Source organism: Nuphar pumila, chromosome 10 (assembly GCF_984573655.1).
Source record: "Nuphar pumila chromosome 10, dmNupPumi1.hap1.1, whole genome shotgun sequence".
NCBI classification, from domain to species: Eukaryota; Viridiplantae; Streptophyta; class Magnoliopsida; order Nymphaeales; family Nymphaeaceae; genus Nuphar; species Nuphar pumila.
Window position 1 is genome coordinate 91202080 of NC_143258.1, and position 11542 is coordinate 91213621.

The 11542-nt window shown below is 39.6% G+C and overlaps 1 protein-coding gene across 3 annotated transcripts; it reads left to right on the plus strand.

The window, feature by feature from the left end:
- Nucleotides 1-528: 528 nt before the first annotated feature.
- On the plus strand, nucleotides 529-6915 carry LOC149827338 (uncharacterized). Of its 3 annotated transcripts, none has more exons than XM_090019291.1 (4): nucleotides 529-2361; nucleotides 2519-2670; nucleotides 3197-4009; nucleotides 5215-6915. In XM_090019291.1, the coding sequence occupies exons 1-4, from the start codon at nucleotides 2289-2291 to the stop codon at nucleotides 6781-6783; spliced, it is 2607 nt and encodes an 868-aa protein (XP_089875417.1). In that variant the 5' UTR covers nucleotides 529-2288; the 3' UTR covers nucleotides 6784-6915. The 3 variants fall into 3 exon arrangements, with proteins under 3 accessions (XP_089875417.1, XP_089875416.1, XP_089875418.1); XM_090019290.1 differs by having other exon boundaries at nucleotides 545-954; XM_090019292.1 differs by having other exon boundaries at nucleotides 2319-2361; nucleotides 2519-3060.
- The last annotated feature ends 4627 nt before the right edge of the window (nucleotides 6916-11542 follow it).

The window sequence follows — 11542 nt, forward strand, 5'->3', positions numbered from 1 at the left end:
AGATTACATTTTTGTGACCCAGCAAAACCTGAACCGGATGTTAATTATAGGCGGCATCGGGTCAACCCTGACTCTGCATTGACCTGCACCATTGATAGCCCTAATTGGGCCTGTTTATATCCAACAGATATATACTTACAATCTTACACCAACCTGAAGCAAAAACAGAATCAAGTTAGACTTGAACTTGATTATACCTGACCCGGTTTACACCCGACCCCGTTATCCTATATGAATCCACCAATTTCAACTATACTCCTACTCGGAATCGTACCCAAAACAAAATGGGGGCAGGTTTGAGTCTAATTTTTAAATCCGATAAAAAAAACAGTTTATTTAAGACCCAGCCCGTTTCGCCTGACTCCATTAATATACGGACCCGTTAGTACATATGGGTCTACCAATTTCACTTAACCCGACCCGGATATACCCAGGGGAACTCCAACGTTCTCTCTCTCTCATATATATATATATATATATATATATATATATATATATATATTATATTATATTATATTATCATCCAACCCTAATAATTGGGGGTAATTTTCTTACAAGGACCACAGGAGTTTGAGAAATTTCCGGTGAAGGGGACGATGCATTTTTCGGCGAAGAGCAACCGGGAGAGGCGGCGGAACCTCTCCCCTGAGCCCTCCTCGGTGGCGGACCTCCTCGTCTGCGGGCGCCACGCCCTCCTCTTCGACGACGATGCCTCCGCCGCCTTCATCAACTCCGTCGATGCCCTCCTCCCTTGGAGCTCCTACCCCTCCCACCTCCTCGACCGCTACGACGTCCGCCACCTCCTCACCAACCTTCCGCCTCGCCGGAAGGGCGGCCCTGCTCCTCGCCCCCCCTCGCCGGCGGAATCCGGCGTCTCCGAGCGCGACCTAAACCACGAGCGGTACCGGGATCTCCCCGAAGACGAGGGTGACGAAGACGCGGCGGAGTCGCAAGGTTCGTCTCCGTTCGTTTGCCTAATTCTCCTTCTTTCCCTTCGCTCTTTGTGTGTACAAATGATTTCTAGGGTTAGGGCTTTCCTGGTTTTGATTATTTCAGATTCTCCGTTGTGGATTTTCACCTTTTGCTTGTTTTGAGAATTGATTTTTCCGAGTGACAATGTGTTATGTACTGACAATATAGATCTAGGGTTATAGTTTCACTTTTCTTTTCTTTTTCTTTTGGTGGGTTCAACTTTCCCATATGGATCGATTAGCTATTGAATAAGAGGGGATTTAGGGTTTCTAACCGTTGTGAATCTGGCTTTCCTGTCTGGATTGCGCATCGGTTTTTCTTTTGTTCATTTTAGTTGTTTGGTTCGTAGCTCTTTGTGTCTTTGTTGGGGTTTTTGGGGTATGTGTAGGTTTCGAATTTCTTTTTACGTTTGTTTTTATTTTAGGTTTACTTCGAGTTTCTAGGTTTATCATTTCTTCGTGGTTATCTTGCATAATAGTCTAAAGTCATCCAGATTGATGCCTTGTTTTCTTGTGGTGGTTGTCATTTGAATTCGGGCATCAAATGAATGGAGTTTGACTAATGATTCAGCGGATTGATGTAATTCTGTTTTTTGCTTAGAACGCATCTATACTTGCAAAGCTCAGTGTATGTATCTTCATTGTTGGTGGATTGGAATTCTTTGAACATTGTAAGCTTTGGAGATTTATTATGCGATAGAACTGCACAAAGTACCAAGCTTGAGACCTTGTCTTGCTTTGGTGGTTGTCATTAGAATCAGGGCATCGAATAAGTGGAGTTGGACTAATGACCCAGTTGTTTGATACACTTTTATTGCTTAGAGAACATCTATTTTTGCGATCCCAGGGTATCTACCTTCATTATTTGGGAATTAAAATTTTCTAACGTTTTAAGCTTTGAAGCTTCATTTTGTGATAGATGTGCTCTAATCGGTCCTATGACCTAACCAAACTTTGGCAGTGCAAAGTAGGCACAAAGTCGTCAAATCAGAGTGCTTTTTTTTAACCTAATGGGTGTGACTGGTTGCAGGACCAGTTGCATGAATGGTTGGCTTTGCATGTATGACAATCTAAGTGCAGGCTAGATTTGGACGTCTAAGATGATTGATCAATGATACATGGTCATTTTTTCTCATACCATAAACATACCATTGTTCTTGATCAGTTAAGCTTTTTGGTTTGACCTTTGGAGGCTTCCTAGGATATGGTTCTGCTTCCTTTTTTCCCTTCCCTCCTCTCTATCTTTTTATTTTTTATTTATTATTATTATTATTATTTTTTCCTGAGGTGGGAGATCATGGTTTAAATGAAGTTAGTATGTTTGTTATACATATTTCAAGCTTGCAGGAAGGATGTCTGTTTACTTCATCACATCTTCTCAGTGCGACAGGTAAGAAAGCTTTAAACTATACCTAACTTTGTTCATTTCTTTTTTGCTGTGCATATAATTACTTGTGGTGTTCCTTATTATGCATTTTCAAATGCTAATGATTGAATCACATCCTGTTGTCTAAAACCTGTCACTTTCTTTTCATTTGTTTGCACAGAATCAAGTAAAACTGGTACTTATGGGGCAGTTGCGTTCTCATATGGAAATGATCATGATGCATCTAATGATCCAGGGAGTTCCGAATCTGGATTGGGGTATTCGGGTTATCACCCACCTTTTCCTGTACCTCAAAGCCTACTTACTAGCCTAGTAAGTAAAGACGTGTTTACTTCTTTGAGTTGCATGCTTTAAGCATTACATTATAAACATGTAGGAGGAAAAAAGAATGTCGTGGCTAATTGCTAAATCCACATGATGCCCAAATGAAGATTGTTATTGTGTTAGTGCTTATGCTATTCTAAGGCTTACTGTGTCTAAGTTTCAGATGCATGGAGCAGGAATGAAGTATCTCTTTCTGACACATGGTTGCCATCACGGACACCTTATTTTTGGTGATTCATGACTGAAACATTTTGCAGGTGGGATTAGAATCATAGAATTTCGGTGCTTCAAGGTGACTTATGTCAGCTGATCTGAGGGAGAGATGAACATTGGGTTGCCTTTTGATAGGCAGATCTTTACATCATGCTCATTCGAAATGTAGAATACATGAGATCTAGTGCTTCTATTTTTTAAGATATTCTGTCAGCTCCACTAATTGAATTGTTTCTTATGCTCTGCTTAATGAATTATGCAATAGTTGAGATGATGTTTGTTTCTGCATCTGTTGTTGCAGCCTCCTTCAGAGAAGTTACATCAGATAATTTCTAGGACAGCGCTCTTTGTGAGAAAGCTTGGAGGACAGTCAGAATTCATCTTGAGGGTGAAGCAAGGCGACAATCCAACATTTGGGTTTTTGATGCCTGATCACAATCTTCATCCATACTTCAGATTCCTAGTTGATCATCCAGAGCTGTTGGTACCTGGCTCAGATAATACTAACCTCCAAGAGGATGCTACCAAGGCAGATACTGTGGAAGATATTGCAACATCAGGGGCTCTCTCATTGCTTGGATCTTTTTATGGCACTGAGGAGGATGAGGATAGATCCCAAAAAGTTTCCTCCGATTCTAAAAGGACAGGGTCTCCTCATGCTGATCATGCTGTTGAAAGCACCCATACTGATGCACCAGATGTGCAGGAGCATTCTACTCAAATCACTAGGAAGGATGAAGCAGATGCATCTGTTGCTGTTGAGAAAGAAAAATCCCTCCCTCTCGAGAAGAAAACTTCTACTGCTGCAGACTTGACATCTGATGCACATGGCAAAAAACAAGTGCCTGAAGTCTCGAGAACGGCCATTGCTTCCATGAATAAGAATCAGACGTTGACTTCATCAAGTGTTTTGGAAGATAGCCTTCCAATTTTAAAGCCTCCGAACTTCTTAAAAAGTGCTGTGGACAAGATTGTTGAGTTCATTGTCAGGAATGGAAAGCAATTTGAAGCAGTCCTTGTAGAGCAGGATAAACCACATGGAAGGTTTCCATTTCTTCTGAAGTCCAACCCCTTTCACCCTTATTATCTAAAGGTTCTTCAAGAGGCACAAGAGGTGGGTTGCCGTTGAATGCTTTATATCATACATATATAACTGTTTTGATATATCAACTGATCCAGGTTTCTGTGCATTTCTTATTTGTCTTGCCAGCTCTTTATCCTTCAAACTTGATGGCCTCTTACCTTTTTGCTATGCTGTAGTCTGTAGCTATTCATGTGTCATTTCCTGTGTTTCATTACTCATATTTATAACTGGCTTTCTATATTTAATGCTTCTAGTAGCAATTTCTGCTGCTGGGTATGTGCTGAACATCAGTTGTTGAAGGCTTAAAAAGGAACCAAAGGCTGCTCCTACCTTCCAGCAAATGATAAGAAAAATTAGATTGCTTTATGCAAGTAGTCAGTTAATCTGTACATAAATGGAATTTTCATTATTCCTAGTGTTATCCATGTATGAAATTTACTTTTTCATTCCTACAAGGAATTCTGTAGAGCTTGAAGTTTTAAAGGGTCTTCTTCCATCAAGCTGATGCAGTGTTTCTCATCAGGAGAGGGGAATGGTGTAGAGTGAATGTTAGTGTAGAAATAATCCCAAGAACCTGATCTTCTGAGGAACTAGAATGCAATGTCACTTAAGCACTGAGATCTCGTAGGGTTAAAGGAAATTTGTTTTATATGCAGTTTGAGATTTCAAATGGATGCATAGTTTACTAGATTTGAGTTTCATTTTGTCTGCACAGTAATTACGATTCATAAGCAGCCTGCAATGCATATTTTGTGATTTTGTGATTTTGGATGATGTCATATTGACTTGCTAAATGTAAAGTTCAGACTATCATGTCAAGAAGGAATTACTTTGAGGCTACTAACATAAAGGTTGTTGGATTTATGATGTCTACTTGAGCTTCAAGTTGAACAGCTTGGAAGTGACACTACTTTTCAATCAATTAAATGGTAGCTTATTATTTTGATACCAAATTAAATTGTTCATCATGAACATCATTGACTTCATGTGTTTTTCCGTTTCCTTATTAAAATCATGGCTTAGTTTAGAGCGTGGATTGATTTTGTAGTTGATGGTTTAGAGCATTTTATTTTGCATGTGTCTGTTCAATTTTGCTGATGACTTAGAGCATTTTGTTTTGCATATGGTTCATATAATATTAATTACCTAAATCCGTCAATGAACTTCTTGACTACAGATTGATTTTGTGGTTCCATTTGTGTCTGTTCATCTTAGAGTTCGTCTGCCTATTGCAGTCCAAAACACCAGAAAAGAATTCAAAAACTTGCAAACCTGACTCAGAAGGGCATTCAAGTAGTACCAAAAGAGTCAAAGAAGCTAGTAGATCCAAGGATTCAGATGTTTCGCAAACTGGTAGGTCTATTGGAAGAGAATCAACTACTGTAAGCCAATCCACTGTATCTGATTTAGAAAAGAAGGAGAAGTTTAAGATGGTAATCAGTGGACCTAAGAAAGAAGCGCAGGATCAACCTTCTAAACCTATGCAGCGTCAATGTGGTATGAGTGTGGATGCAGCTGCTGAAATAGTTTGGGCAGCAACGAGGGGTCTTAGGAACCATAAATCAAATGTTTCCATAAGCAAAAAGCTGGAAGGTTCAAGTGTGATGGGAAATGTTGGTCAAACTGCGAACAAAATCACACATCCATCAAAAAGTATTGGCAGCGTTTCTATTTCATCTCATGGTTATGATTCCATTTCTAAGCCAAATTCAAACTTGGAGTGTGGAGAAATTCTGCCTGCGCATGCATCTGCTGTGGGGGCTGGTGGAAGCAGCGATGTTGCGGTTGCCAAGGCCATGGCAAAAACTGCAGCTCTTGATGCAGCCAATGAGGCTGACTCTTCTGAAGCATGTTTGACAAGGGAGCAAAAGCAGAAGGCAGAGAGGTTGAGGAGGGCAAAAATGTTTGCATCAATGCTAAAGAGTGGTAGCCACCAAGCTGGTGGGCCATTGTCCACACCACTTTCAAATTCAGGAGTTTCTGACATTCTGGGTTCCTCTGGTAAACTTCCAACATTATGCAATTTTTTACAAGCTGCTGCTACTTCAAACCCTTCAGATGCTCAACGTGTAGATACCATCTATAAAGAACTTGATGGTAGCATAGTTTTGGTTAATGCTGATCCTTCGTCAGTGAAAGAATCACAGCCAAAAGATTCCCATGAACAGTCTGAAGAGAGACTGGCAGAGAAGCACCATTCAAGGTCCAAGAGTCACGTTGAAGGTTCTGGCGATCATAAGCACTCCAGGAAGATACACCGAAGCAAGAGGTTATCACAACATGATGAAGAGGATGACTGGGAAGGGTCAGAGGAAGATTCTGATAGCACAAGGTCGAAGAATAAGTCACGGGATAGACACAGATCAACGTCCAGAAAGCATGAAAATGAAGATTTAGATGATCGAAAGCACTCAAGGAAGAGGCATCGGGACAGTGGGTCATCACATTATGCTGGAGAAGATGCGTGGGATAGAAACCATTCCTCATCCAAGGATAAGGAAAGCGAATCACGACATAAAAGTAGGCACCACAGCCATTCTGAACATAGGCATCGACACCGACATGAAAGCAGACCTGGAAGAAGTAGGTCTGAAAAGCATATCCGATCCCATGCCAAAGGAGAGGTAGATAGTGGTAAAGACCAGCCTGCTAAAAGTGTGACTGCAACTGATGATGATGATAAAGAGCTCTCTTTGAATCAGTCAAATAATTTAAAGGCACCCAATGCCCCCATCTCCAATGTTTCAGAGGTTCCTGATGAGTTAAGGCAAAAGATCCGAGCCATGTTGTTGGCTAACATGTAATTCACATCTCTTGTGCATGATCACTTTATTTCCACGTTGACCGTGTTCTATGTTTTTGTGTTGTAGATGAAGAGCTCTATTATAAATATGTACTTCAGATTCTCTATAATGATGTCATTCTTGTTTGTATTACATGAGGCTACTGTCAGTGTTAGTGCTGAGGTCTATTTATTCTGCATTGACGTTTCTCTTTAATTTGCACGTCCAAAGCCCTAAGAAGTGTTTTAATTTCTTCAAAATGCGAAAGCGAGGTAGGATCTGCACATAGTGTTGATGGTCCATGTAATTATTACCACTCCGACAAATCAATCCCTCATGACAGTCTGAGAGAAGAGCCAGAAAGATAATGTGATTCAGTTGAGAACCTAACCTACCTGAACGAGAAGTTTTTGTGGCACTTGACTATTTCATTTCTGTCTATATCACCACATTTGAAGTACATGCTAATAAGAGCAGACCAGTATCCATCAATGTGGCTGATTCTGGTTTATTTCTGATTATAAATATGTGAATCCGCTTCCCTCGGTAGCAGGGGCTTGGAGAAGGCCAAACAATTGTGATTGATTATGCTATTTGGTCATTTGAGCTTCATCTGATCCAAAGACAGCAAAGGCTTCATTTAGATGACCAGCTTGTGAATAACAGGACTATGGCATTTAGCTAAATTGCTCTTCGATATTGCCATTATGGAAGTACCCAGAAACCCTTTGGATGATTAGGTTGCACTATCATAACCGAGGGGTCTTAGACTGGGTTCGAATTTGACGAGTTTTCCCTCAGGCTGCCTATCAAAAAAAATTTGCAGTCCAACTTTGTAGGAAGGCTGGGGCTTTGGTGGGTACATAGGCTCATATGCACATCTAACCAGGCTGGTTCGAGGTGGGGTTCAACGAATACCAAATAAATTGCCACTTAACCGAACCCAAGCCTGACACTTTTTACTGTTCGAGCTGGGCCAGGTCAGGTCTTATCAGGTTTCGGACTGCACAAGCAAGTCAAGCCCACCATGCCCTGATGTCCACGCATCTACCAAAAAGGGACACCGGACATGCCATTTTTGTCCAGTTTTTCATTTTTTTTTTTATATTTACACGGAGAAACCATCATCAGGATCATAGTAGACCTAGCTGCGCTGGCTCTGGCTGCCATACTATCACTGTCCTCACAGCGTAAAACTCCGTGGGCTTACCCTTGCCCCCAGGGAGTCACCAGCCTTCGGCTTGCGCAATGGACAACACTCATGGGTTTTGAAGCTAGACCGGGTGTCTAGACCCCATCCCACTATGACAAGCCTCTTTCAGGCAGTTTTTCATTAGAAATAGTATATAATGAGACATGACACGAACGCAAGTTTAAGTATCCCTCTCACCTAAGAATCAACTATTTATAGGATACCACTATGTTCTTGAAAGGTGCTGTACTCATAGAAGGGTTTGCCAATTCGACAATCAAGAAGACCTTCCTATCCAATGAGAATCATAAATTGAAAAATTGATTAACGACCTTGTTACGAAGGTGCTCTTTTCCGAACCAATGAGAGCGAAATTTCTCATATTCTCTGGAAAGATTCAAAGTGATTATAGAGGAGGGAAAGTGGGCATTACATCATAAAAGGGAAGGCTGAGCCAGCACAACTAGGTCTTTACGCCTGGGGTGGTTTCTTCGAGTACAAGCAAAAAAAAAAAATCTACACCAAATAGACTTTGAGGAAACAAAATCTGAGCACGTAAGCACCTATGAATATATTCTGGATGAAATAAAGATTGATTAATAAATGTTAGAGGATATAATTTGTTTGTGATTATCAAGTTTCTATTGGTGTCTATGCCTATGCGTAGCGGTGGGTCGGGTTTGACCCAGACCTAACCCGTACCAAACCCTATAGGGTAAGGGTTTGGTGATCAATAAGAAGGCCCCATTAGAGTCCGGGTCGGACCTGAAGGGCCTGATTAATCTATGGAGTAGGGTATGATTTGTGTCATATCAGACCTGAGTTTCAATTAAGATCCACAAAGTTTCAATGTAAAACTGATAGAAAATATTATTTACCTGGGTCTGGTTCATATATGTAATCCTTATAGGATCTGGGTATGCTTTCTCCTATGATGGGTCCGATTAGACCCAGGTCCGGACCTGAAACCATAATCTCAAATCAGGTTTTGGGTATGGTTCTACTTAGGTCCGAACCAAACCTGACCCATTGACACCCATACCAATGCGTGCCATCCTCCTACCAGAAAATAATAACAAAAAAGCTTGTCATGCAAAAAAAAAATTCAAAAACTGCATTACAATTTTCATAGATAGTAATACTTTACCTCACGTTATTTTCCTCACGTTAGCAAGTGTACAAAGAAGGGCAATGTTCCCGTTACAAGATGATGACCCTGAATCTATAATAAGACACTCCGAATCTATAATAAGATTGAAAATTTCCAAGAATAAATTTAGAATTAATTGATTGAGATAACGTGGCTATGTACACTTTTGTTTATAGAATTCTACTCAAACAAGTAACTAGCTTACTAAAAGAAATGTTAAAAATCTCCTAGAAAATGTTGCTCAAAATCCTACTTGTCGTCAAATGGTAAACTTCATTGACCAAAAAATGAGACAAACTTAAACCACATATATTTTTCTTTCATTGTGTTGTGGTTTTTGACAAAAAACATTATTTTCTAAATTATACAATTTTTGTATTTTTTTTGCAGTTGCCCACACATTTGCAAATGTTCTCCTGCCTGTACCCATTATGCGATTTTATTAAAAGAAAACTCACACATTTTGGGGGCATTCACAATCCTGAGTTGCGAAGGTCCTAAAATATGCACACCTTTTTTAACTAAATACACTCACATTTGCGAATGTCCTCACATATTTGCAAATGTTCTCTTGCTTGCACTCATGCGATTTTAGTAAAAGGAGATCACATATTTTGAACACTTTGCAACTCATGGTTGTGAATGTCGTATTATATTTGCGAATTTCAAGCAAAGGACCTCCTACCTAATATTTACAAAAGTATCGCTAAAGGTATAAAAACTTTAGCAATGCTCGTAAAGCGCCACTAAAGCCTTTAAGAGAAAATTCACATATTTTCATATTTGAGAGAAAATTCATATATTTAGAAGAAAAATCATATATGTGAGAGAAAATTCACATAATTGAAAAGAAGTTTGCATATCTGAAAAAAATTCACTTATATGAAGGGCAAAAAAGTCCTTTTATAGCAAGAAATATGCAAATTCGAACATCAGACAAATTTGAAAAATTGTAAGGTATTTAAGAAAACACATCATTTTTTGCATACAACAATCATTTTCCGATGTAAAAATATCTCAAACTGATAGATAACGAACCTAATGTATTGCAAACAACATGGGTCATCACAATTAGGGGGGACAACTGGTTGGGTTTGGTTCGAACCCAAGTGGAACCAGGCTTTGACCAGATTTTTAGGTATAGTATCGGGTTCAGACCCAAGTTTAATCGGATCTACTATAAGAAAAACCATACTCGGACCTGATAAGAACTACATGAACCAAACCCGGCAAAACGATTTTTTTTTATCATTTTTACATTGAAAATTGTGGGTCTTAATCAGAACTCGGGTCGAGTCTGGGCCTGGTATAAAATTTCACAAACTATACCTAGGTCCATGTATTAATTGGACATTCAGGTCTGAACCCTGATATTAATCAGGTCTTCTTATTTATCACCATACTCGGACCCTATAGGATTTGGTTCGGTTCGGGTCTGGGTAAACGAGACCCGTTGACACCCCTAATCAGAATACACCAACCTCAAGGCAATATACAAACATCTCAAACTAATAGACACTGTCTAACAAGAAAACTATATATATCTAAAAATAAAATAAGAGTTTAGGTCTACAAATAATTTCAAAGGTAACCTTCCTTGCCAAGCAACCAACATTGTTCTTAGCATCACTAAGATGATAAAATCCCTTGACCGCTCCCTTGCTCATCAGTGGCGGTCTTTGACTGCCAGTAAAGAACTGTTTTCTGTTCAGGTGTTTATCTGAGGTCAACTAAATCACACTTTTGCCGGAAAAAAAGGGTGCTGCTGATCGTGGGTGCAATCAGCTGCGCTCCTTCGTCCACTGTTACACCCAGTGGTCGGTGATAGTTTTTTTTTTCTTTTCCAATAATAATAATAATAATAGCAATATATTTTCTCTCTCATTTTTTTCCATTTTTTTTTGTTTCCTAGTCATTATTTTATTGCAGATGGTAATAACAGTTTTGTCTCAAAGTTACATGTTTTCGTGCAAAGCCTAATCATCAAAGGTGAAATTCTCATTTGCTCGTGTGAGTCTCGTGCTTTTTTATTACTTCTGTCTTGTCCTTCTCCAGCTTATTAAGAAAGCTAAAAGTGGATTAGTCTTGAAAATTTCAGCTTAATGAAATTGAGTAATTAAAGCCTCAGACTATCCTCATCCCATGGGAGGCTACATCCTACTTTAACCTTGCGACAAAGGATGCTGCCTTAGGTTTTGAATCCTATTTCTCCTAGAGTTGCCAATCAAGGAAGCGAGAGCGAAAAGCAATTCAGGAAGTGAAAGCTGAAAGCGGGGCACTTCTAAAATTTTAAGAAGCGGAAAATGCGAGATAACTTAAAAGCAAATTGGGAATCGTCTCAAAAGAAAAATGAGAAGCGGCATAAGAAGCGAACGGAAGCAAAGAGGAAAAGAAGAAAGAAACAATGTAGGATTCAAGTGAAAAGCAAATGGAAATCA